Source organism: Ammospiza caudacuta, chromosome 2 (assembly GCF_027887145.1).
Source record: "Ammospiza caudacuta isolate bAmmCau1 chromosome 2, bAmmCau1.pri, whole genome shotgun sequence".
NCBI lineage: Eukaryota > Metazoa > Chordata > Aves > Passeriformes > Passerellidae > Ammospiza > Ammospiza caudacuta.
In genome coordinates this window covers 46,424,841-46,452,255 of record NC_080594.1, presented here as the reverse complement: position 1 = coordinate 46,452,255, position 27,415 = coordinate 46,424,841, and the positions used below count along the sequence as shown (strand labels likewise).

At 37.1% G+C, this 27,415-nt stretch overlaps 1 protein-coding gene across 6 annotated transcripts in view; it reads right to left on the bottom strand.

Annotated features, from left to right (window-relative positions):
- GRIA4 (glutamate ionotropic receptor AMPA type subunit 4) overlaps positions 1 to 27,415 on the bottom strand; it is a 215,653-nt gene that overhangs the window by 38,475 nt on the left and 149,763 nt on the right. For 5 of the 6 annotated variants that reach the window (XR_009274416.1, XM_058800332.1, XM_058800331.1 and 2 more), the window contains exons 9-13: positions 25,479 to 25,589; positions 17,827 to 18,033; positions 11,371 to 11,741; positions 9,763 to 9,961; positions 4,677 to 4,924 (exon numbers count right to left, since the gene is read on the bottom strand). Coding sequence is in view for 5 of the 6 variants with exons in the window: in XM_058800332.1 (XP_058656315.1) it covers positions 4,677 to 4,924; positions 9,763 to 9,961; positions 11,371 to 11,741; positions 17,827 to 18,033; positions 25,479 to 25,589 (1,136 nt within the window). In the remaining variant the exon portion in view is untranslated. Of the gene's footprint in view, positions 1 to 4,676; positions 4,925 to 9,762; positions 9,962 to 11,370; positions 11,742 to 17,826; positions 18,034 to 21,166; positions 24,175 to 25,478; positions 25,590 to 27,415 lie in introns of those variants that run through there. The other variant, XM_058800335.1, reaches the window with a different exon arrangement.

The following is a 27,415-nucleotide window of genomic DNA, read 5'->3' as shown; positions in this document are numbered from 1 at the left end:
AATTACATTACACTTTTCCCTCCATACAAGTTGCTAAAATGATGGCAAAATTACATCCGCAACACTAGCATCCCTGATTCACTGCCCACACTGCACATCTTATGTTAAACACGGTGAAGAATGGATAAAGTGCAAAGAGTCAGTTCATGTCACAAGATGTCACACTGCAAAAACCAGCAGATATCACCAGGCGGACCTTTTTGCCTTCCTCTTCAGAACAGAAAGAATTCTTCCTAAAATGAAACTGATTTAATCCTTTAATACATATAAAGAATAGAGGCTTGAATAATGGAATATGGAATCCCAGATTCATATATATATATATAAACATTAACTGTAATTCCAATAGCAGGAACTTATTAGAGCTCTGGATTTCATGAGGTTGGTGAACAAATATCACCAATCTCTAAAATACATTGATGCATCTAATCAAAGTTTTTCTATTATTTGTCTAAATCTAATGCTGCCATTCTCATCTGCCTGGGCTCAAAGTGTCTCACCAGACACTCATGACCTTGCAGGTTTCACTCATGCATGCTGCATACTTTTGGCTACAGGAGAGGACAAATGTCCTTAGTTGAAACAGTAAGAGAAGAAATGATAACAACTCATTTTTTAGCCCAACCTCTCATTCCCCTTAACATAAAACAGCTTCAAGGTACAAAAAGCTGAAAAAGCTTTTAGTGTACTTTTGAGAAAATACTGCCCTTAGCTTCTTTATCATTACCTCTTAGGGTGGAGAACTCTTTCATGTTCTTCACTATTCAAACTTGTTTATGATGCCTACATATCTAAAACAGAAAAGCAGAGGCATGCAAGGCACAGGACTTGAGAAGTACAAGATCTTCAGGTGTTGCCCTCTGATAACACAGTTACTGCAAGTGGCAAGGGAGATGACCCGAGGGTGATCCACAAGGGCCAGAAGTCTGGCCACAAGAACATCTAATGACAACACTTTTACAGAGGTAGGTCTTGCTAAGCAGACAAGCAGCACTCTCTTAACCACCTTTGAAAGCACCACCTTTGAAGAAAAAACTCATTAATTCACACTGAGTACCACACAGTGGCTTTGGAAGGATACCTACCGTTGTAGGAGGAGAAACAGTAAGAACAGTTGGGTAGTGCCATGAGAGAAACTCAATCTTTGCTGTGATGAGAGCCTTTGCCCTCAATCCCACATTCCTTCTCAAACACGACAGTCTTTTACAACATCATATAGAAATGAATATCACTGAAAAGGAAGGAAGGAAGGAGACACACATGATATGTGATGTGGTACTGCCCATTGGGCATAAAAGAAACACACATCAGGCATTTCCCATTCTCCTCCATTCAGTGATATGCATTATTTGTAATACTGCACCAGCACTGAGAATCAATCATTCCAATTAGCCAATAGGTACTGGTTGAACACTGCAGGAGTGTAGCATGAAACCCAACAAGGAAGAGTTTTGAATTAAAATCCACTACCCTGCTCATGTGTATGGTCATGAGCAACAGAGAGACCAGTCCTTGGATCTCTCTGACAAGTGGATTTCATCTGCATGAACCAAGTGATGGGTATGTGCTCTATAATGAACATGAGCCTGGTGATGTGATGGCAGGGAACCATCCCTAATCCTATGCTACAGGAAGAACCACTTTCTGTCAGTTAGATGTGTGAGAATATGTGATCTGGTTCTCCACAGACTCACATCAATTTTATTCAGATGCTACTATATTTTCAGGGAAAAAACTCCTGATTTATATCACTGAGTAAGTAGGAGGAGGATTAAGACAAAAATACTTCTAATGGAATAGGTGTTCAAACAGTTCAGTGATTAATTTGATATGAATAATTCATTTGGAAAAGTAGGTTTTTTTCCCCTAGTCCTGAACAAACCAAAGACAGCATTTGAATGTTTAAATTTTATATGCTATTTGCAATTATTTGTGAACTACATCAAGTAATTTGTGGTCTACATATAACTCAAATAGGAAATTAGGATTATTAAATAAAACAAAATTTGCAATTCCCATATCAAATTATGTCTTTTGACTAATTTATGTAATGAGCTCAGCTAGCCTGCCCTTCATGGATTTCAAGCTGCATGTTCAATATTTGCAATTATCTGTGCAGACAGCAGTTACATAAGTCATCTGATCAGTGACAGAAACACTACCATGTGGGATGAAGTCAAAATAGCAAAAGCAGCATAATCTAAATCTTAAAATATTCAGAAAATACTGAAACATGCAGATAAAATTTACAGCTGACTCTTTTCTGTTCAAAAACACAGGGGGAGGAAGATTTTCCCCTCTTCTGTAAGTGCTACTCTCCATAGATATACATGAAAGAGGTGGTAAAAATGTGAGGTATTGCTTGTTCTTTATTTTTATCCAGAACATTAAGTGTGTTGCTTAATGTTTTTAGTAGGTAAGCAGCACTGATGGTTTGTCACTGGGGCTGGAGAGGGAATGGGGTGCAGCAGGAGAACACGCAGCTTAGCACATATGAAAGAAAGGCTCAGGAAAGGCATGGACACGGACAGCCAGTCAAGACAGCTTGAAAGAAGATTTGGTCCAATTTTCAAGTCTGGTAGGATTTTCCCTATTCTGCTTTTTGAAAAATGTTTGAAGGTAGGATGTGAAAAATGACAGGGTTTTGATCACATCACCCTAATGACAGCTGCTGACCCCCAGTTAGATGAAACTATGGCCTCACTGAACTGTCTGGGAGCTTTAGCTGGGATATAACCAGGACTTCACACTGGACCCTACAATTGGGGCTGTGCTCTTCCTCTCTGCTCTTATTAGTCTTACTAGGCCCTCTTACTTCTAACTTCTTTATGTCTCATCCCCATTACTCCTAGGTATTTTTGTCTAGCCAACTGAACAAACCTGAAATAAGCCCAAATTTGACACAAATCAATTTCCACAGGCTATCAGTGCTCATTATAACAGGCTGTCTCTTGTTGGTATTGAATACTCTGAAGAAGAAAGGGAAAGGGACTAGAGAACACCATAAAGCACACTTAAAGCAAAGAGCCCACTGTCAGGACATATATGACAGCAGCCAAAGTACTCCTAAAATGTATGTCCTAGCTTTGACTCAGTACAGCATGACTGTCAGCAGTGGGCATTTCCTTACTACCCTAAACTGCAGTGCTGCCTACCACTCTTAGGTTGTCTGAAACACTGAAAAGGAGATATTAATTTATCATAAATATCAAATAAAAACCAAGTGTTTTGAAAATATATCCAGATAATAGAGCAGCCTTTCCTATTAGCTTTAACTACTACGTTTAACTACCACCTTTAACTAATCTATGAGTTCTGGACATGTTTTTCTACAGAATTAACATTTTTATTGTCATTTTCCCTCTCTCACTTCCTTAATGTTCTCTCTACTTTGCCCAGCAGTGAAAGTGGCAATTTTTAAATCTGATAGGTACTGAATGTTAAGGACCAAAAATTCATATCCAGTCACTGAAATAGCTGTCCTGATTTTCCCCTGCACATACAAATCTTCTTTTGCTGTGGATGCAGATGATTCTAATGATATTCCTTTTACCATCCCTGTAATGCAGTAACAGCTACTGATGTTTATGGCATTCTGTGCAGGTTAAACTGATGAGTTATGAGTGAGTCTAGTTATCTGCATAGTGGCAATGATGTCTCCTCTGCAGTCACAGATGTAGACAAATAGGTCCTTGGTTACCTCATCCACAGACATATGGCTACATCTGCACTTGCAACTCTTCCCTTACACTCCTCCCCTTTATTTCACATTGTGTTTCCTTCTCATGAGCACAGACATAAAAAATGGGGTGCAGAGCACTCTGTGGAGCGTTCCCTTTCCCCCACCCATGTGCACCTTATCACTGTCAGACTCCCTTCAACTCTTAGTTGCTCTTTGTTTTCAAGAAAATTGGCAAACCTGCACTAGAAAATGGAAGTTTTGTTTGCGTTAAACATTAAAGAAACAGAATGGTAAACACCACCAATTTTAACACAAATCTGACTTTTGTTCCCTGACAATTTAAATGAAATGCAAATGATGTTCTGCCTGTGAATCAAAAACTCTTCTACTTTACTGAATGTATCTGATACCATGAAAAAGAAAATACTGGTGAGTTTGAAGGCAGTACTGAAATGCATAATGCTAGAAACACAAACATTTTTTCTAAATAAGAAGGTGCTTTAGTAAAAAAGTACTTTAATGAAGGACTAATTACCTCCAAGTTATGACATTTGAAAAAAGATGCTACAAGCAGCTTCTTACTCAGAAATTAGTAGCTGAGATCAATAAACAAAACATAAAATGTAGGCATATTATTGATGCAGATACTGATGTAGATAATGTAAGCATAATACTGCTATAAAGGGTTGAATTCTGTGAAAAAAAGCTGATGAAATAGAATAACCAGTGTTAATTCTATTGAGGCTGACTTCAAGTAGCTAGTGTTCAACCAGTTTGGTTTTTATATGGCCTTGAAACATATGCCAACTATAGCTGCTCAATCCATATTGCAATTAGAAATGGTTACCTTTGTTGATCAAAAAAAAATGAAATGGAAGAAAATAAAAATAACATACCATGTTCACACACAAAACAAAAAGAGCTATATCAGGGACATCAGGGAAGGTGGAATACTATAACAACACATTTTATATTGTTATACTATTCCACCCACCTTAATGGAGAACCCTTCGGTGTGGCTACGCCATAGCCTTTGGAATCCAGATTTCCTCCCACTTTCATGGTGTCACATGGCTTTCGTTGCTCAATGTATTCATTCATGGTGGACTCCAGCAGGAAGGCAAACTTGCCCTTGGATTTGCGGACACGAGCTACTCCCTCTGCAGTAGTCCTAGTGAACACTGATGGCTCAGCTGATTTCATGTAGGTCCACATCTTTTCATACACTGCTATTTTTGATCTCTGGGGAAAATCAAAAACAAGTTAGAACAAAAGAATGTTGCAACATTTCAGAATGGCACTGCTCAAATAAAATCAACCATACTTAATTTTTAAGACATTTGAGGTTGGGAAAATCCTGGAGAAGGGTTTCATCTGAATTCCATTATTTTAAAAGAGACAAAAAAGAAAATTATCAATACTATAGTAGCAGCTACAATTTTTGAGTTTGGCTACCCTCTAGCAGTCAAAAAAGAAACCTGTAAAGCTGAATTTACTGTTAGATAGAGGAAGTTCACACAGTCAATGTGTTTTAGGGAATGATATATGAAATAGATGTCCACAATAAGCCTGTACTCTTAAGAGAAACAGTAAAATCATCTCTCCATAAATACTCAGCTGAATCTTAAAGCATTTCTCTAACACCCACTTCTACCATCAAAACCAGAGTAGCTTAAGAAGGATTTCTGCTTTCATGATTCAGAACTGACCTGATCTATATTCAGAAATGCTATACAATACTTAAAGACATGGTTCACAGTAAAATATGGAAACAGCAAGTTGGAGCATATACTAAAGGAAGTAAAATGCCATAAGGATCTTTCTTAAAGAATTAGGTATGATTTTAGAACTGCAGTATCAATGGATTTATTTTAAAGACTCTCATCCTGCCAATAACTGAGTAAGAAATGTACTTTCTCAAAGAATGCACACAATTCATGGCTTAGAGTGCATTAGTTGGAAATTTTCCTGTCCGAGAATGCATGGAGTAACAGGTAAATACTTAAGCAAAAAACAAAACTTCTTCATAAAAAAATAAAGCAAATAAAAAATTTCACTAAAAGAAAGGAAGGAAATGATGTCAGACGGAGAAGTTTCCCATGCCTCATTAGATTCACCCAACGACTCCTTTGCTTCCTCTAACAACAGGAATACATACATGCAAACCAGCAGTGTGTCAGCTGAACACTACACACTGTTTTTATAATAACAGATGGCACTTGTCTTCCCCTATGTATGCTGCAAAAAGGACTTTTTACCCTAATGCTCAAGTCAGCTTTTATTTGAGTCAAGAGGAGTTTCTAGCTAAGCAAGTTTTGGTCTATGAGCCTGTTCCTACACTGTACTGAGCACTCCAGGAAAATATTCATTATTCAAAAGCCCCAGAACAAAGGGCCTCAGATTGTTTAAACAAATACTAAATCCTATGATCTTAGTATTATACAAATAAAAAATGGCTTTAAGAAGCCTGGAACTGAGCCTTTTTTATATCTGAGAGTAATTTCCCTGAAGCACTTCTTTTTACCAATTACTGAATGACTGTACTATTACTTAGAAAATAATTTGCAAGGGACCTAAGTCTATCCTGAAAATAATTGGCATTTAACTAAAACTGTTCAATAAAAATGCCATATAGCAGAACATCATAAATTATGCTTTCCTTTTTTAGTTTGTCTGAATGCATAATTTTATCTTTCTGTCAAATATAATAACATCTGAATCAAAAACAGCTGTGTATGTCCATAATCACATCCTGACTTGTCACCCTTTCTTTTCACTACAGTCACAGCTATTTTATATTTACATAATAGTGGCTGGGAGCAGAGCATAAACTAAGCCACCAATGCATTATTTTTGCTTTACACAGATGTAATTACATGGATTTAAATTTGCAGAAAGAAAAAAATGGAAGAGTGTAGTAATAAATCAGTCATAATTTCAAGAGTATTTTCTTGCCTTTGTCTGCCTTCACTTCCAAACATTTCTCTCATCTTAACATCCATTACATCTATTTCTTTATAAAGGAACCATATAATAGGTCACTTTCATTTATAACTTTATGCAGCACATAAAACAGCTTGATTAGTAACAGGAAACACTGCTCTACATCAATTGGAAAAGGCTGCATTTAATTATTTTTTTCTTTTAGCATCTAGTCTCCTTTGCCTATGAAAATATAAAAATATGGAAAGTCTAACAAAGTATCTGCTCTCTAGCATTTTCTTCTCCCAAACTTTCATTTGCTTGCATTCAATTTCTACATGTCAACTCAGAGTGAAAACTGAAGAATGAACTAACAAGTATTTTTTATTATCATATGAGAAAACATTGCAGCTTTCCCTGCAGTCAGCCCAGCTGGGATAATTTTAATTTCGGGCTTTTCTGAGTAGAACTGCTAAAGCTAACTACTTTCCCTCTTGAGCAGTTTGCCTGGAAAATACAACTCTGACTGCATGTACACCAGGAAACAGGAGTATATAACAGCTAACAGTATCAAAGTTCCTCTTTTTCTTTATGTTGGCTTTAAAATGATTTTCCCTTTTCTGCTTTCAATTCAGATTTAAAACAGGCTGAAGAGGTGTTTCTGACATTTTGATCAGAAATGACAAAATGATGAGAAAATGTCCTGAAGGCTCATCTTCAGCCACATAATCACCACTGACAGAAAAGTTACACATGATTCTAATACCAAGAAGTGAATTGCTTCCAAACACACAAAATGTTTGACTTGGCACACAATCTTCTTGTACTATTGTTTCAGGCTAGGTCTTAATTTATGTATTTTGAAAACAGCTTTTACGTAAATATTGTCTGTTGATATTTTATCTTTCTCCCTGTTTTGTGAAAAATATCTTTAGAAATAGTACATAAAGTATCATTAAGAATCACTATATTGTGAGAGAGACTAGAAATCATTTGAACGCAGGGCCTCAACTGCACCATTTTAAAGAAAGTGATCAACACAGTTTAAATTTTCATTAAGCTTCATATTTTGCATATGCAATAGTATTTGTAGTTAATTTTAAAGTTTCCCTTTGTATTTTGAAAGAAAAGAAAAAATAAAAAGAGCAACATTGATTTTCCTTCTTTTTTCTCTTAGCCCTTTAAGACTGAAGTGAAAAAAGGGCTGTCACCTTAGACACTTCACTCCATCGTAGTATCTTCTCTTTAAAATGAGAACTTGCATAAAATATTGAAAGAGTTTCTGTGTTTACATGATGATTTAAAAGAACCATGAAATTTTTATCACCAATAGTGTTTCTACATCAAAATATCTGATCTCATTACTTCAATACAATGGCTTGTATACGTATTTTGAAAGTCTTGAGAAAACAATTCCAGTCCTTCATTCTTTACTATTTCTTTGGGAATTAATTTTTGCATACTATCGCCTAACAAATTTGCAAGCACTAGGTACTCTTAAAAATGCAACAAATTAATAAATGCAAAGTTACATAAATCTGCCTGACCATCAGCATCATGTTTTTAAGTATCATCACAGTTTCATTCTAGTAGAACTATCTATTTGTACCCATATATTGTGGTTACCACCTCAACTTAGGATGGACTGAAACTTGAGTTCCAAGAATAAAATATCTAACTTTCCACAAAAAGAACTAAAAATGTGTTTATGGGAGAAACATAGGTGAATATAAACAATTGGTAGGAGGGACTGTACTCATTAAAAAAACCAGTAAGACAGGGTTAGTTAGAAACCTTTTAGTGAACAGTCGAGGTACCAAGCACCATAACCATTTCAGCTGGATCCTTCTAGAGTTCAAGTAAAGAGGCAGGTACTTAAATGTGTGCTTTATATCGTCATAACACACACATCTCACACAGGATGCACAGGGCTGCTTTTCCTTCTCCAGTGTCTACAGAAGAAATCTAGAAAACTGGGTTAAACTGAACTCCTTGAGCAGTTTCATGATGTGAAGGTCCAATCACTGCGCTTGTTAAGTGAAATCTATATCTTATAAATCATCTTTCTGCAGCTAATAGAACAGATTTACAAACACTTCTATGGGGATAGTTGTTGCAATAAAAAGGTTATTTCACTTGAGACACTGTCTTTGAATGGATATTGTCTACAGTTTCCAAATGGCACTGAAAATTTTCTTAATGGTTTACTGAGTTCAGTTTGGCCAAATTGAAAACAGTGAAGGTGCGTGTGAGTATCTAACAGAATTCCTTTCAATTAGGCAATTAGAAGAAATTTTCATTCCATCTTCCTGACCTCTAAAAATCCCTTAATCTTCACATTTCAGCTAAATAATGACCTAATTAGCTGTGAAATTTTCAAGGAAAGGTTACTGGCTCACAGCATTTATTCAGAGCTGCGTTTAAACACTAAACTCACTTCGGTCAGCTGAGCTTAACTTTCATCTGCTGGAGTAATGAAATAAAGCAGGAAGGACTGTTTATTATGTGCTGCCTGTGATGTGTCCAAGCTCCCTGCTTTCCAGCTGGCAAATGATGAGGATTACATACCAACCACACTAATGCAGGAAAGCAAATGACAATGAAGTAATCAATAGAGACAGCGCAGGCATATGAATGGCTATTTATCCTGTTTCCTAATGCTCCAACCACATCCCCTCGAGTTAAATTTTCTCTTTATTATCCGTCTGAAAGTCAGAAAATTAAAAAACGCATTTCCTACCCACCACCCAAGACCCTAAAGGAAAATGCACGCAGCCAAATCCATAAGCAGAAACAAAACCTGCAAGACTCCACTTTACCATCATAGGGTTTCAATGCTGCACATCACTTCAGTACTGTAGCTTCACATGAATCAATAGTGCAATGCTGCTTTAATTATCACTTGCTTCAGTATCCTCCCAGGCATCTCTTTTGCATCTCCTTTTTTTTTTTTTTTGACAGGATCAATAAGCTTTCCACAGATTAAAAAACTGAAAACTCCAACAAATGGTCTTGTGGGGGTAAAAATGTAGCTAAAGCATTTCAGGAGTTACAAAACCATACTGCATATAATTGCAAAGTCACATTATTTCACATTTCCAAGCATCTTAAAAGAGTGGTTGATAGGGATAGCTGCTCTAATGGACGTGCCAACTTACTCTGAAGAACTCTTTGGTTGACCCTGAGTCCAGTGTCCCGTAAGCAATTTCGGTTTGTTTGGCAAGGTCTTCTGCACTCTCTATGGGGGAGACCATTCTCTCAACAGTCAAGAAAGCAGCGAGGTTAGCAGTGTAGGATGAAATAATGATGAGCGTGAAGAACCACCAGACACCTCCGACAATGCGACCTGAGAGGGATCTAAACATGAATAAGATAATGCACATTTTCCTGTCTCTTGAGCCACGAAAAGTGAGAGAGAGAGAGAGAGAGAGAGAGTGAAGGCACCATTATTGCTGAACATTTGTCATTAAGCAACAATCAATGGGAGGAAGGTCATTTGCATTTTAAATATTAATAGATGCTTCTACTCTTAGAAACTTAATGTCTACAGTGTAGTCCACTGTACCAATGTGTATCACACATACACAGAAGTTTAAATCCTCTTGGACAGTAATCTCAGTGTTCCTATTATTTCAGGACATGCCTAAAAATAGGAAAAAAGTGTCAAAAGATACTGGGTTGGTAATCTCTTTTGGAGACAAAAGTAAAGCATGGTAGCTGAAAATCAGTAGCTTTCTCTGTTTCCTCTTTAAAAAAAATGCAAAAGGCTTTGCATATGGATTATGTTGGTTTTAGGATTAACATATTCCTGTCACCCAAACTTCTCAAAAATTCCACAAGCCACTGCAATCATTCATTGAATATTCACATTTTTCTTCTTTAGGAAGCAAGAATTTTTTGATAGAAAAGATATTTCTGTTAAATAAAAACTTGTATTTTCCTTTTCAATACCTGCAATTTGATGAGAAGGTTGTTGAGGAGCAAGGCACATCCACGCTTAATTAGCACCAGTTTTATTACTAACTTCAATAATAGAAGGATTAGGCCAATGCTGAACATTCAAAATTTCACTGCAAATGGCTAAAATGAAGCCTTTAATTTTGAAAGACTGGGTCATAATATTTAATTAAAAAGTTTAGTTACTGCCCACTAACTTCATAAAATGTTGAGAAATTCAGGACTGCATATATTACACTAATCATTTACTAGATTATCATATATTATAGGACTAATCATGTACTGTAGAACTAAACATGTAGTAGATCTGAAGCATGTCCTCTGTTGCTGTAAAAGCAACACATAGTGGCTTCTCAGAAACAATCAAATATTGTCTCTCACAGACAGCAGTATTTGTGAAGCAGCACTGTAGAACTTGAAACAGAAGTGGGACATTTCTTGATGCAAGGCAGATATTCAGCACAACTGTGTGCATGCATTTCATGGTTGCAACACAATGGAACTAATTTAACAACAACACAGTTCTTTAGAAGTCAACCCAGTGGAATTTCCCCTGTGTGAACCTGCTGTTTCTGACAGCTATTTGGGGTTTATGCACATTGACACTGGGAAAATAATAGTAATGACTGAAATTTCAAGTAGACTATCTGTTGCTCTTATCATGGCTATTAAAAAATAAAAAGAAAAAAAAAAGAAAAAGAAAAGGTTGAAGAATGGACTTCAAAACACTGCCAGGAAAATTAATGAAAGAAGGTTTTATGCTTCAGTGTTGAAGACAAAATGCAAATGTAAAAAGATTTGACACAAACCTTGGGGAAATATCACATCCTTGTTGCATAAAGGCACCCAGGGAAAACCAGAGGCTGTTGAATATGCCAAACTCATTGGGAGGCTGGTCACTGGGTCCTTCTTTCCCATCCTCTGGTTCTTCTGTGTGCCACTCATATGGACTAAACCTGCTAACTAGGAACAGGACCACACTGACACCAATGTAGGCAAAGACTATGCACATCCAGATCTCATACGCCAAAGGGTCCAAGAAGGAAAACACTCCTGGTTTAGATTTCTGGGGCTTTTTGATCATAATGGATATCCCCAAACTCATAAAAGGCTTAGAAAAATCAATGACCTCTTCTCGTACCAAAGTGATGGTCAGAGGCGCAACAGCAATCTCTGCTTTCTATAAAGAAAAAAGAAATATAGATGTATAGATTAATTGATGTGTGCTTATACACTTGGTAAGCAGCTAATTCCAAAGGTATGTTATTAACATCAGCAGGACACCATGGCTTAAACGCTCTTTGTAGCATTTTTCTCTTTCTATCACACTGCATTTACTCAATATGATTTCAGTAAAACATACACATTGCAGGTTTTTATTTTACAGAATTATACAAATACTTAATTTTTCTGCAAATCTTACAGAGGTGAGCAGCAGTATAGGAAGATCATTTTGGGCATTAATTTAGATTTAAATAAAGGAATTCAAGAAAGAATGGCAAATGAGAATGACCTTATTGTCACTGAATGTATAGAGACTTTTTAATTGCTGTATTTTGGTAAGACATAATAATATTTTGAGGTAAAGCAGTTCATAGACTCAAAAAAGCTCCAAATGGCATGAGGCTGCTAAAGTGGTTAACTGTTGCTGTGATTTCACCAAACTGCACAGAGCTGTCTCAAGGGACATATAGCCTAATAAGATTGAATTAGATTTTAAACAGCAAAAAATGGCAAGTATACAGGAAATAGGTGTGCAAAATTATGAGCTAAAAGGATAAAATGTGTGCTGAATCCATTCCCACTAGTGTCAGCAATATTTTTTAAATGTATTTCTAATCTGTTTTTTGGATGACGATGCCAATCTTGAATGAATTGTTATTGATGGCGGTGATCATGGCTGCTAACAATGATGTCTGTATGCACCATAAAATATTGGAGCTAAGCTAATGCATTGCTCTTCTCTTTAGGGATGCTACACTACATTAAGGTTTGTTCCTTGCCTAGCCTTGCCTTTTACACTAAAGCTGTCAGTGCAGCAGGGCTTCAGATGGGAATTGTGTGGGGACTTTGGGGCAAAGGATGCATCCCTGAGAGGGGAACAGATGCAAGAGCTGCTGAAGCCTGTGTCCTGCTCATCACCATAGTGCTGTGCCTAGGTACAGCCACAGAGCAGAGCCTGTGTTCTGTGACCAGTGTGGACTTCTATACAGCTTATGGGCTCAGGAGAGTAACTGTATTTTGTGAACACTTTGTGGTTTCAATGAAGTTAAAACATGCTGAAAAATAAGGATGTGCTCAAATAGTTTAATCCAGTGTTAAGTAAATAGCTCGTGTGCCAAAGAAAATATTGAAAAGGAGCTTATTTGTCATGTTACAACTTTGAAACAGGTAAATGCATTTAAATTAATTTGTGGTTTCTATTTTATGTGCTAATTCATATCAAGCCATATATAAGCTTTATTTTCAACCAATATTGGGTGGTTAAAAATTAAACCTATTTTGAGAGCTTTGCAATTGTAAATAATTCAAAAGAATTGACTCATTCAGTGGCCCAAAAATGCACATTTGTATTAAGATGGCTGTATATTAATCATCAGATTATATCTGTCATTCTGAAATATCTGTGATGTATACACTTTCCAAAATTTTATTTAAAGATATTACATTTTAAGCAATGCATCTGAAATCATAATTTTGCAAAGGTATCAGAAATTAACTCTGGTGCTAATGTCTCAGGTAAACATTATGATATCACTGCTAATCCTCTTAATTTTAATTTACATTTTGTTATACAAGGCATTTTTTAAAAATTTGGCTTCTTAATCCCTTGTGATTATCTAAATCAGGGTGAAACAGATGTTTTATGAAAACAGCTATTCTTTGAGAAGGGTAACATGTCTAAAATATAAAAATATTAATATCAATATTTCAACTAACCTGAAAATTAGAAAGTAAACTTAATTTCTGTAGTCCAAAGACTGCAGGATGGTTTGAGCTACTGGCTTTTCTGCATTTTTTTTTCATCTTACTCATAAGTAGCTTTTCTCCAGAAGAATGGTTTCCTTCTTTAAAGTCAACATCTTTTGTATTTCTGAGTTTTAATTATTGCGAATGCCTAATGTGGAGTCCTTTGATTAAGAAAAAGACTCATGGCAACTGTAATCTATTCCTGCCAATCCTCTCTGTGTTTGTCATATAGTGGTATCTTCATTAACACAGTGTAAATGACAGACCTAGTCACTGGTCTTCAAAGGTGTTGGCTAACAGGGGTTTTTTTTGTGTCTGCAGATTTCAACTGGGGTTAAAACAGATTCCTGGGGGTTGTTAGTTTTCACAGTGTGAGCTGGAAAAGTGACTTCCCCAAGTTAGTGTGAATTGAGGAGGTTTTGAATACCTACTTAGTACATTGCATATTATATGTGAAATACTGGAGAGGATTTATCATACGAAATTTAAATGCTTAAATAGGGTATGCAGGACGAACATGATCAAAACTGCTGCCTACAGACCTTGAAGGAGTTAAAGAGGAGAAACAGGAACTTAACCCATTTTTTTACAACAGTGATCTAGTATCAGATAATTCATAATTTAGATAAATCAATTTTATGCCAAGAAATCTAAAAGGAAAATATATAGCTCGGTCATAATTAAACGCCAAAAAACTGGAGAAACGACAGCGCCCCAGACTGATCATATTATTATTTTTGTATGACTATTGTGTGCCATGTAAAGCCTACATAAACTCTTTATTCCAAAAGCTAAATAATGAAAATAGCTGTGCATGATAATTATGTGCTTTGCCCAGTTAACATACACCATATAATTATGGATTTAAATGATTAATAATATAACTATGGTGCAAAAACAATTAATGATTTTGTTGCCATTGAAATCTGTTTTGACAGAGACTAATGATACTTCACAGTTTAATAACTGCATCTGTAACAGCATTTCAATCAAGGCTCCACCATTACCAAGTACAGATGCATTCTGGATCCTTCCAATATTACAGAAAGAGACAAGATTGATTCTGATGGAGAGAGACATTTTCTTTTCCAGAATATATAATTATTATAATGTTGAGAATAAAATTTATGCTTGGTACATGTATTGTGAAGGTAGAAATACTATCTGAGAAAAAAATCATGCAGAAACAGATTTTAATCTCAGAAGCTCACGGCTTCTGAGATTTCAAACAGAAATGAGTTGTGACCTTTTGTGTTAAGCAGTGAAAGAAAAGCATTCTGTGTCAGGAGAATGAATATTTAATTGGAGCTGACTGCTGGTGAATTTGGAAACACCTGTTACATGTGCTTAATGGCATTTCATCCCCAGCCAGCATTTCTTCTGTGAGCTAGATATCCAGGCAAACAGAATCCCCATGGCCCAGTGCATGCATGTGGATTCATCAGGGACAAATGACCAAAATTTTCTCATAGTTTTTAATAATGTGCTAAAATCAAAAGAGGAAAAGAAGCAACCATCCCCACGTGACATTCTGTACAATCTTAGCAAAACTGTACCCCACAGCATTTTATATGGGACATGATGGAAAAATCAGCCATAGGGTTCAAGGAAATGACTACCCTGCTCTGTGCAGCTCAGGAGTGTCCAGGTACCAGAACAACCTCTGGTGCATACAGGTCTTAAAGGAACATGGAATAAAATTCTCAGTAGTAAGGATAGGGCCAAGGGGCTTTGGGGTAGGAGGGTAAGAGCAAGAGAGCAGAGGAATCTTTTGTGTTGTATAGAAAAGAGTCCAATCTCACCAGCCAGAGCAAAACTGTCTGTTAATCCATTAACATGGTTGGGAATTAAAAGCTCTAAAATGTTTCCCAAACAGATCATCTCGTCAACTTGCTAATTCCGTTGCAAATTCTCTCCCAGTCCTGGCTGCAAATAAAAAGCCTTGCTTGAAATACAGCCAACTACTCATACTATTTGTGTTTATGATTAGGGGATCTATCAGAGAAGATGAACATACTCTTCTTCTAGCAGAGCTTTGCAGCAAAGTCTCTGCCTGACTGATTTTTCTGTTTTCTCCTAGGCCTGGGAACCTGATGCTCTGTAAATTGCCTGGCAAGGACTCAAGGAATTTGCAGGGAGCATGCTCTTGATGGATTCCCTGTGGAAATCCTTAGCAGAAAACTTTGTAAGTAGCAGAAAGAACAATTTCCTTTAAAGCTACACATGTAGAAGTACACTAAGCATGCCCGGTGTAGCTCTTGGCCTTAAGGCCCAGCGGCACTGGACAGGCCGCGTCGCTGCCATCAAAGTCACCCGACCTCTCAACCTGCGTGGCCTCGTTCGAGCTGCTTGTAGGGAAAGGTGTCTGCTCTATCCTGGTGTCCAGCAGGGCTCAGGAATTGTTTTGGACAGTAATTATGGGCCAAAAATGTACTGGAGACCATGCTTGAAATTTAGCAGATTAATCAGGTGAATTCTGAAGCCCAGGGACATTCCCTGGTGCCACTGATACATCAGGATCGATACAGCCTCAGGGAGCCTTATGACAGTGCAGTGAATGTCCTGGGCAGCAGCTGACTTCAGTAAAAAAGCAGCTCCAAGAGCTTTGCTGCAGCTCATTCCCAGGGCCTAGTCCCAGAATTGCAAAGACTGTGGACATCCGAAACAGATAGCTGGAAAAAGTCTCCTCCTCACTCTTTTCCATTACAAAAAATGAAATGTTGGCCTAGTATTCTGGGTTGGCCTTCTTCATGTGGGTAATTTGCAACAGGTTCCTCATGCCTGTGAACTGTACAGCTTTCAGCTCTGTTAAAAGCTGTAGGTGTTGGCACATCTGTGTGAGCTTCCTTACAACACTTTTTATTTCAGTCTAGTTCTAGGGCAATTTAGGATTGATGAGGCAAATTTTTTTAAGATAAAACAAAGGAAAGAATACCCCATACAAACAGAAAATGAAAGTGTAATATCAAGTTTCCTCTATAATTTTCAACTAGATGATAGGCCACTGAAACAGGACATATGAACAAAAGAGATTTCTCCTAAATAGTAACATTTCTTGGATAATCGAAAAAAACATTCTAGTATGAAATATTGCTTGGCCATTGATGTCCATGGGTTTGCTCCAAAATTGAAGTTGGCTCCTTCACGAACTTCAAAGAACATGGAGAATTTTGGGAACCTGATATAACCTTTCCATGCCAATGGGGAAGGGAGATCACTGAAATTCTGGGGCAACATTTCCCACACTCCTACAGTACAGAGACTGTTTCATTCTGCAGAGTCCCTTGAACTGATGCTAATGGAGAATTTATCAGCTATGCTAAACTAGCAGAAGGGAACTGAAATGGAGCTGCTACAAAAGCTACGAGGCCTTTGCAATGTATGGCCTGACCTGCCAATGGAATTGTGAAAATGGGGATGGTTCAACTGGTATGCAGGAATTTTTTATGAGGAGGTTGAGGCATGTTATGAATTCATGGGTGGAAATATTGACATCTGAGTAGTTTGAGGATTTTTTTTTATTATTCCAACACTGAAATTAAAGATTTCTCTAAGAATTCTGAACAGTTCTCAGTGCAGATACTAGCAACTATAGTCATCAGCAAGCTCAGCTCTGAGTTTTCCTACTTTTGGTAATACCAGATACTGAAAATATTTATTTAGGTCAGTTGGAGCTATTTTATGTTAAATATTGGAACTTTATGTGTCAACAGAATTGCTAACTATTATGGTATTCTGAAGAATCCTTCTCCAGAGCACTCTATAACATAATGTTCTCAGTTGTTAAACTTACCTGGTTTGATCTTAAATTTTATAATTGATGGTCATCTTAAAAGTCTGTCTTCATTTTGAATTGCCTAATTATGTACTTGTCTGTAGTGGTTTAATACCTATGTTTAATATATATGATGGTGGATTTTTCATTTATCAAACTAGACAAAGAATCCCATCTTTTTAAAAAGATCTGTCCACCATTCCATGAAAATTAATTAATGAGTGATATTCTTCCCAACCAAGTTTTACGGTGTGTCAAGAATAGATGGTCTCTAACATTAATGAATTTTTAAGGGATATACAAACTATGGATGTTCTAATGTTTCATGGTACTAATTGAATAAATTGTAGAACTTGGATGAAACTATTAAATTTTGAAAATGAGTGATAACTCACAGACCTGAAACAAGATGATGTTTCTTTTCTGTGACCCCAAGATTAAATAAAATGCACATATACTTCCTATTTTATGACTTATACTATGATAAATTAAATCCTGCTTCAAAAATTGGTATGCTTACCCCATAAACAAGTTCTCCCACCATCCCATTCCAGATTTTTGTCTCTGGATCCCTTGCTCCATATTTTCCATCAGGAACAATGGCAATTTTGTACTTGATACCAATATGTTTTGCAATTTCTGATGCCAGATCTACACAGTATCCTTCAAACTTGTCATTCCCTTCAAACGTATCATGGTTTTTCTTGAACATAACATATGGGGCTTCCTATAATGAAAGAAGTAGAACTGTAAAGGAGAAGTGTACCGAATATAGTCTGAAAAAAACCAAACATGTCATGAGCTGACTGAATAACACACAATTTATAAAAAGTTCATGGACAATATTAGCAGGTTTAAATTAAAATGTATGAACAGAAATCCTTCTGGCAAGATATACTCTTCACACTGATTTGGGTTATACATTTCACAAGAATTATCAACCTTACTTTGTTTTAAATGATAGACCTTAGTGCAGTATATGCTAAATTTAAAGTATGAATAGAGGTTGGGCCTATACAGTGCAAAGGGCTGTGAGATCATGAAGGTACAATGTAGACTTCTGACTTCAGTGAGTAAGCATATCCTCTAACATAGTGGGGTGACTGCCTATGTAATTTCAGATACAGAGCCTGAGTGGCTTCATTTCTTGAGGTTTAGAATGTATAGCTCCTAAGAGGCTACATACATTTTACTGAGAACACAGAAATACACTCCCAAGGAAATATGCATCTTTCCTTTAAAATAAAACAGTGCAGATTCTGCAAGGTTTTTTAGGATGGACTTCAGTGATATGCAAGGACAAGAATGGTATTAAGTTGACAGTGACTTTACATGTTGTATGAAAAAGAAGTACCAAATATTTGGGACAGTGAGTGCCATTGAGAACGAGTAAAACCTGTCTTGAAGAGCAGATCTTGCATTCCCTGTATTAACCATGCTATTACAATAGTGAACATTATGCAACTGGGATATCAAGGTAATTTTCTTATTAGCTCTATGTGAATTCAGACTTTAGAAATTATTAAGTAAAACTGTACTTTCTGATGGTATTTTAAATTACTTCACATAATTCATATTCAGAGCCAGTTCCAGATGAAATATTTGTCTAATATAAAAGGTAATTTAGGTCACCCTTTGTTTGAATTTACATCACAAAATACTGGCAACTTAAGTTTTCTCTGTGCTATCCCTGGAAAATGTTGGTCTTTTGACACTATCCTTGGTAGTATTCTGGTAGTATCCCATTCCCATCTTTCCTACAGATATAATTAGCACAAGAATAAAAATAAATTTAAATATGTAGTGCAGCAATGCCTGCTCCTCTGAAACTAAAAGAACATCATCTGTAAGCAACAACAATTTTTAACCTCTATTAGGTGTCTAACAAGGGAGGATAGGTGGTATTATATGAGTGCAGTCCAATGAGCGCCTTTGCCTGTAAGGAGTTTGAATTTTCAAAGGAAAACTGCAGAGTATTACCAGCAACCTGCACTTTTTCTTGTATTCCTATCCCTACTTAAATCACGTTGATCTCAACCACTGGTCTTCTAGAGGGAGAGAGGGAGAAAAGCAGGGAGATCTTGACCTCTGCAGAAGCTCCTGATTTTTGGAAGTATTTTGGCCATGTGTATAAAATGTTCTTCCCCCACAAAGACTTTTTGTTCATATGAGAGGAAGAGCCAAAATCTGTGCCTTTCCACATATGTTATTGCCACAAAAAAGTTTAAAATAAACAGAGGTGAAAAAGATTCTGTCCTGTCTGTGATTTAGCCAACTGCTTGCTAGAAGGGCAACAAAGTCTGTCCACTGTCCTACATTTGTGAACTCTCCTTACAAGCTTCAGCTACATTGCTTGCTGTACCTCAAAAGCAATTTTGCTTTCCAAAGGCCAGAGTCAGTGGTTTCCAGCTCTTCTGATTCAGCCATAAATCTGCAGCCAAAGGCATGCAACTAGAGTCACACCAGGAGATAATTCTGGCGATGGACTCAAAGACAGGCACAGTGTATGCCAGATCAGCTTACTCCTTCCTCCAAAACCCAGACACTGTGCTTCTGCCTGCACCCCACCACTGGCAGGGCTGCTTCAAAAAAAGCATTTTAACTGTTTTTGCACAGCAAAGCCAAGTGGCAGATGCCTCAAGTTTTCTGTTAAAGGTTAAGTGCACTTCAGCCCTCCTAGCCAGGAGTTGTGTGAGGGAACACTGAGAAGGGAAGTGGCCCAGTTCTGTCCTTGGTAGGTACACGGATAGGTCATCCCATGCAGTTGAGAGACCACTAAGATCTGACAGGGATCTGTTGGATACCTGGAGGAACTGCATTGGTTCTCTTCCCCATCCATCTCCCCTTCTCACACTGATCTCACTGATTTAGAGCAAAACAGAGCAGAGAGCATTTTTCATAATGCAATTAGCTTACAGAGTAAGGTAGCATGCCTTGCTGTGACTGCTTTCAAAGGAGCAGCAACTGAGTATGATCTGCCAGTGTGAAATGGCACATTTAAAGATAACAGCAACACCTACTATCATTTGCTTACTATGTTGATCTTTCCCTCCTAACCTATTTTATTCTTTAATTCTTGTGCCTACTTTACCTGCCAAGTAATCAGATATCTATTTTCAAGATAGAATTTAATGGGGGAATGCGGGTGGGACTGCATGTGAGTATCTTATAAAGATTATTTTTAAAAAGAAAGAAATCAAATAGTAGCCCTAGTTTTAAATCCTGTCCATTTCAGACTTTGAGGGTGTCTCAAATTGATGAGGTGTTCAGTTGTTATAATAAAAAGACACTGCAAGGCACCTTTTGCTAACAAGTAACTTACACGGATAAACTTTCAAGGTCACACTGTGAAGTCATGAAATACCTGAATTGATCAATAGCATGTACTTAGCCATATCTTGATGCTCTTTTCTATCTGTGGCACTGAAAAAGACCTTTTTCTTTTGTATGATTCCTTGCGATAGTATTTTCAAAGTTAGTAGTAATGGTGTAATCATGGTAGTCTAAAAATGCAAGAGCTGCAAGTTGTCTGTGGAGAGGTATTATCTTCTTTTAAATCAGCTGAAATAGCTGAAAACATAGGCCTACTTTTTAACTGTTTCCAGTTTTAGCATCTTGTCTAATAGAAAGATTATCTCTGCCCACCATCTTTGTGCTTACTATATTTTTGGACTATGAGCTTTTAACCTACTGATATAAAGCACACCTCTGACTTACTGATGAATGAGGTTTTATATTGCAATATTTGCAAGATTTCAGCTGCTTAAGAATGTTCTATGGAGTACTGAATCACGGAAAAGTCCACATTGAAATGACCAATGACTAGCACGGAACAGATATTTGAAATGGTGCAAGCTTTACTTATATAATTCACAATTTCATAACAATACTTAACATTTGCAAATACAAGTTGATGTCTGCAACAATTACCTTTATAGATGTAAACAGATCATTCCACCACATTGCCACAAATTCATGTGTACAGTTAAATGCTCACAACTGATGATTCATACTATAAGGGAAGTCGGACAAAGTAACTAACCCAAATAACAAACAGATTTAAACTTGGTTCTCCTATTCCAAAGTGGATTTCAAAATATTCACCATTGCAAAAATAATTTGTAAAAGCGGCAGATATCTGTGCAAGGAAATTTCTAATTTTTAGAACAGGTGTGGGACACATTATCACACTTTATTCTGAAAGAAACTTCTGTAAATGTTAATGGAAGGTTTTTTTGGTAAGTTTTTTTTCTTTTACTTTTTTTTTCTTCTGAATAAAGTGTCCAGGATTCGGTTTGAAGTCTTTATTATTTTCATGCAACAAACTTCATTTTTTTCTCCACACTACTGAGGAATTTAATTAATAAAGTTTCTAATGAAAAAATATCTTTCTATTATGCGAAAAAAGCCTATAATAGAATTTCTGAGGTAAGACTCTATCAAGAGTATCAGTCAAAACAGTGATGGTGATTCTCAGTCACCTAATGAAAGTTGCCTATCATCTTAGATGCCCTAAGGTGACCTGCTTGACCCCAAGGTGCTGTTCTGCAGGTGCTTTGTGCTTGCATGTTACAGATAGGTCTGATACCCTCAGTATAAGGCATCCACCTATAGGCCACTGAATCAATTTCAAAATTTTTGTGGAATTACAATCTTGGGGAAAAACTTATCCCACATGCCTGGAAAAGTGCATACACCAGCTAAAACATCCAGAAGAAGAGGTCACATATACAGCATGAGACAGGCAAGGGTGATCCTTCCAGTGTAAGAAATGGGGGACAGGCTGTGCATCCTAGAGCATCTTGAATGTCACTGAATGCAACTGAATCAATACCCTTTGTAAAGCCATCCACATCTAGGTGACTTGGCTGTGAACTGAATCCTGCCCTTGGAACTTAATCTGCAAACACCAAGGATATCTCATTCAGATATTGAACTGTAAGCACAATGCAGATGCAGCTCACCGTCAAGCTTTGGTTTTACAGGAATTTTGTGATTTTTAAGTTTTGCAGTCTCAGAGTTAAGTGCAGAGTTGGCCCTATCATGAAATGTATTGAGAGTTTGGATTAGTCTTCTGAGCCAACTTCCCTAGATTCTTCCTCAACAAGTTGGGACCATATTTCTGAACCTGCAGAATTAGAGATGATCATTCTCCTTAGCTAGACAAGTCCCTTGCTTTACCCTAGTGTTAGAGCAGGGCTGCAAAGAGCATCCCTTCTCCAGTCATGCAATGAGCCTACTGTGCATTTGGAGGTGTTACCATCCCACCCCAAAGGGAATGCCTCTGCACAGGTAAGAAATGTATCCTTTCCAGAGTGCAGGAGGCTGTGCATCACATGAGGTGCAGAATAGGAGCTATAAATTGCAGTTGGTAAAGAACATCAGCTGCCCCCTGCTGCCTCCTCTCTCTGGGCTGCTACTGCACCACACAGCTAATGGGGATAGGCTAAGAGCCTAAACCAAATTTGTAAAATAACTTCTACCTGCTCTCACTGTGTTACAAATGAAGAAAACATTTTGCCAAGTAGAAAACACTATACTAAGTTCTTTGGGTGCAGAGCTGATCATTATAATGCAGTTTCTATGCAACAGGCATACAGCCACACTACAGCAAAGTAAGCATAGACACATAAAAGCTGAAGAAACAGAGGACAAATCAACTTGTGCTATTTGGCTTTAGGCAAAAATTAAAGCGAGCCATGCTGAAAACCTGTAAACTTTTCCTATGCTGCCATGACATCTGTCTTTGAAGACTGAAAAGTCTGACAGCACTGCTTGCAGAGGCTTTTCAGTTTAATGTTGGAAACTATGCATGCAACCAAAATTAAATGTGTCATCTACAATGGTTCAACTTCCCTTCAACATGAAGAGGGCAATGAAGAGGTGAAAAATCTCTGTGGCATTTGCAACATAACAAAGAAGAGAAAAATAACAGGAGTCTGAAAGTTATTGTAGTTAAATATTTCTTTTCTTTGTGTGTGTGATCTTGCAGATGCTAAATACATTGTCCTAGCAAGCCAATATTAAGAATCATGGTTCTATTCTGCCTTCAGCATCATGTGTGCAGCTCCCAGAGCAGTACATGGGAGATGAGCATGATAAGGCAGAATTCACCATATATTCTTATTCAAACCAAATTCCAATATATTTCTCTTGCACTGTGATTTTGAAACATGGAAAGGGGACAGTTTTTGGTCAAGAAGCTGTGCTGCTTTCAATTAATTGCATTTATCCAAAAATGACATGCTGCATTAACACAGGGCATGCTTTGGAATACTAATTCAGCTTTTTGGTTTTGCAAACGATCCCATCAGTCCCTTCAATACAGGGATTGGAAAAGTTCTTTTGAAGATAACATTTATTATGCACATCAAAATGCTTTAATGCAAACAGGACAGGCAAGATAACACATTTTAAAAGCTTTCTTGTTTTCCTTTTTTTTCCTTTCTGGTGAACAGAAAACTTTTCTATTACTTTTCCTTATTATATTTTACTCGCTTCTCCTAAGCTTGGAGCTATTTATGGAAATTACAGTATTCATGTGTGAGAGCTTCAGTCAAAGGTATCAGGATTGGTTTGAGAGGAAAATTTCGACTGAAAGCTTGTAATTCACATCGTTCTCTTCTCAGCTTGGCAAAGTTGAAGGTTAACATCATCTGTTCTAGACATTTCAGATTAGTCACAGAACTTTTCTTGGTGGTTCAGTGCCTGGTCATCCAGTCAGAGGAACAGTAATCCATATGGAAAAATTAGCTCAATGTTACTAGACTGGTGGTTAATACTTGAGCCTTAGTTAGGAATGTTCGCAGCATCTTGGGACTCTTTTCTTCCTTGATCAATTTCTTAAAATAGGATTCTTCATCAGAGGCTGAAAAGAGGAGGACTGTACTGAAGTATATTTTTTTCCATCATCGAGTCTTTTTTTTTTTTTTTTTTTTTTTTTTTAGGAAAAAGATACATATATTTAAAATTTCCCATGCAAAAATAAAATTAAAAGTTACACAATTTGGTTAGGAGTTATATTCTGAATTCTTGTATGGTAGTTTGGTTGTTTTGTATCCTGGAATGACAACCTTCAACGGGAGATTTGTTAAGACATAATTAACGCATAAGTGCTGATACAGACTGCTGAAAATCTGGTAATTAACTGTATTTTTAGATAGAACATTGCTTGATGCTTTCATTTGGATTACTTTAAACTCTGTATGGAGTTAGAAAAAATTATTTTTTTAACACCTACAGAATATTCCTTCCCATTTGAGACACAGTTTATTGGGTTAACATGTCTTGTCTAAATGAGGCAGGTGAAAAGGGCAGTGAACTGAGATGTAAAATCTTAAAAGTGGTCACGTAAAGGTCACCCTTTGCCATTTGGCTTTGATAAACATCAGCTATAAAGGGCAAGTCTGACTTCAGAGGAAAAAAAAAAGTTAAATATTTTTTTTTTAAATACAGATTTGTAAGAAACAATTGTTTTGAAAAATTGTGAATTAAAAATGTAAATTAATCAAAAAACTCATTCTCCTATGCAACCACTCTTTAAAAACACAATAATCCTGCAAAATCAAATTCCAAATCTATATTGATTTTATTAAAATGGAAATTTTACTGAAATGCTGAATGAACATTAGGAATGCATCTACTAAATTCATGTTTTCATCCACAATTAAGAATAGATAATCCAGTTCTGACTGGCTGACTGAACCATACCACTTAAGAGCTTTAGCTTTTACTAAAGTCAATTATTGAGTTTATAATTTACCAAGAAAAAGGGACACTGGTATTACAGTAATCTCATTTTATACCCTCTGTTCTATTCTGTCATTTAAAGGTTTTGGGTTTTTCTTTTCTTCCACTGTTCTGTGAGTCAAGATTTATCAATTAGAGGTTGTAAGAAGTCATATCTCTGAGACTTATTTTAGCAAAAAATGGAAAAGACTGAATTAAAGAAAAAGTTACCACAACTCAATTTTTAAAACCTGATTTCAAGTGAATCATTATATCAAATGCATACCAAAAAAAAAAATCTGTGCAGACATGACAGTCATTATAATTAAGATATATGGCTCATCCTCCCACCAACCTAGGAACTGGCAGACTAAATTAGATCATAACTAGAAATGAGATTGTGTCACACACCAGTATAAGCATTAAAAAAAAGAAACACCTTACCAAAATTGTAGTGACAACTACTGTTCTATTCTCAATGGCTGCAGTGTCATTTCCAAGTGTAGGTTCATGCTGAATCAAAACTAGTTTATCCATGTCATTCCAGTAACCAACCTGCAAAATAAAATGTACATAATTTGCAGTAAGGTCTACATTCTGCACAACAACAAATATAAACTCCTGTAAGAATAAGAGTGATCCAAAGATGGTTTTGTCCAAAGGAAGTGCTGTCTGGTCAGATATGGGAGTATGCATCTATCACTTTGGGTGTATCCCTTTGCACCCCTGCTGCACAGAGACAGACCTGGTACCACCTCCACTTCACTTGTCCTGAATGACCTGAGCTACTTACTTCAACCAGTAATAAGGTAAACCCCATTTTCATTACCTTGAAGGTAAAGAGACACAAGGTAAACACCATTTTCATTACCTTGAAGCCTTCCTGGGGCATAAATGAGATATAAGAATTTTTTCTACCCACAAGAATATTTTTGTTTATTAGTCCTCCAGATCTTTTGGTTTCAGACAGAGGAATGAAAGACATCTGGATGACAGTTTTGCAATCCCACGGCTGATCTCAATTCCTTGCTCCATCATGGGCTTCCCAGGAGACCCCAGCTCTGGGATTTATACCAGGCTTGTTCCACTTAACTGCTAGCACTGACCTTTTATTACCTACATTAGAAATCCTGTTATTTGTGCTTTTTTAACACTCACAGGACAGACAGTACCAGCAGGCAGTGACTCAGCTCATGCAGGATTAAGCATCCCTCCTAGAAAGGTGCTTGCTTTTCCCACTGACTGCAAAGCACGGTGAGACTGAATCCTTCCTAAATATATCTCTGGGAAGTGCCTACAGGGAGGTGGAACAAATTGGGTTTTTCTCTCCTTGGCTGCATTTAGGCTGCCATAACCCTTCCCTGAGCAGCTTTAAGGTAAAACAGCTGCCCTTGTTCATTGCTGGCAATGAATTCTCTAGAGTCAGATTTTAATCAGCTGTCCTTGTAATCCCATGGAAGAAAATCCCCAATCCTATTCTTTCCCCCTTCTTGCCCATTCTCTTTTCTACAGATAGATCATGGCTGTCTGTGCATCCACTGACAAGGCTGCTGGGGCTTTTTTCCTGACCCAGCACTGACAGCTCCATGTCAAATGGACAACATGAACACAAACCTGTCAGTAGCACAGTGTTCAAATTCCACCTCCAGGGGCTCCCCTGCTTGCTGAGAACTTAATGAATTGGGAGGCTGATCTTTTTGCCTAGCATGATTTAACAGACAGATGATCTAAAAGGTTTCTACCAAAGAGATGCAATTGAAGCAGGCACGGCTCAGTTTCTGGGAGCACCTGGGGACAAGTCAGCAGCAACTGCCCCTTGCTCCCTTCCTTGATGAATTAGGAGTTCAGGAGACCAAGAGTTGGAAGAGAGGAATGCCTTGTTTATCTTACTAGAAAAAGAACAGGATTTTAATGGAAAGTGGGCTCCAGGCAGAACTTCAATGTGAAGCAAACATGCACAAACTATATATACAAAAGTTCTGGTATATTTAGTTGAAATGTTCCTTTTCTTTTTGAGATTTCTCTTGCAGTACTTGAGCCTTGATTTAGGTGTCTGCAGCTAACAGGAAGTGTCAGCAGTGCTGATATAGAGAAGAGGAAGGTTTTCTTCCTGGTAGTATGCACTTCTAACAAATATTCTTTTTCAGCCAGACAGCCAAACAGCCACAGATAAAATTGCTTATTGAAAATGTGAAGTTCTTGTCAAAAAAATGTGACTAGCTAAAGGCAAAATATGTACACCAAAATCTAGCAGTGTAGGGAATTATTATGATAGTGAATGATGATTTTTCATTGTGCAATTCTTCATTGCTATAAAGTTCAGAAGGAAAGCAGAAAATTAATGATATACTGTGCTACAAAAGTAAGTGCCATATGAAAAT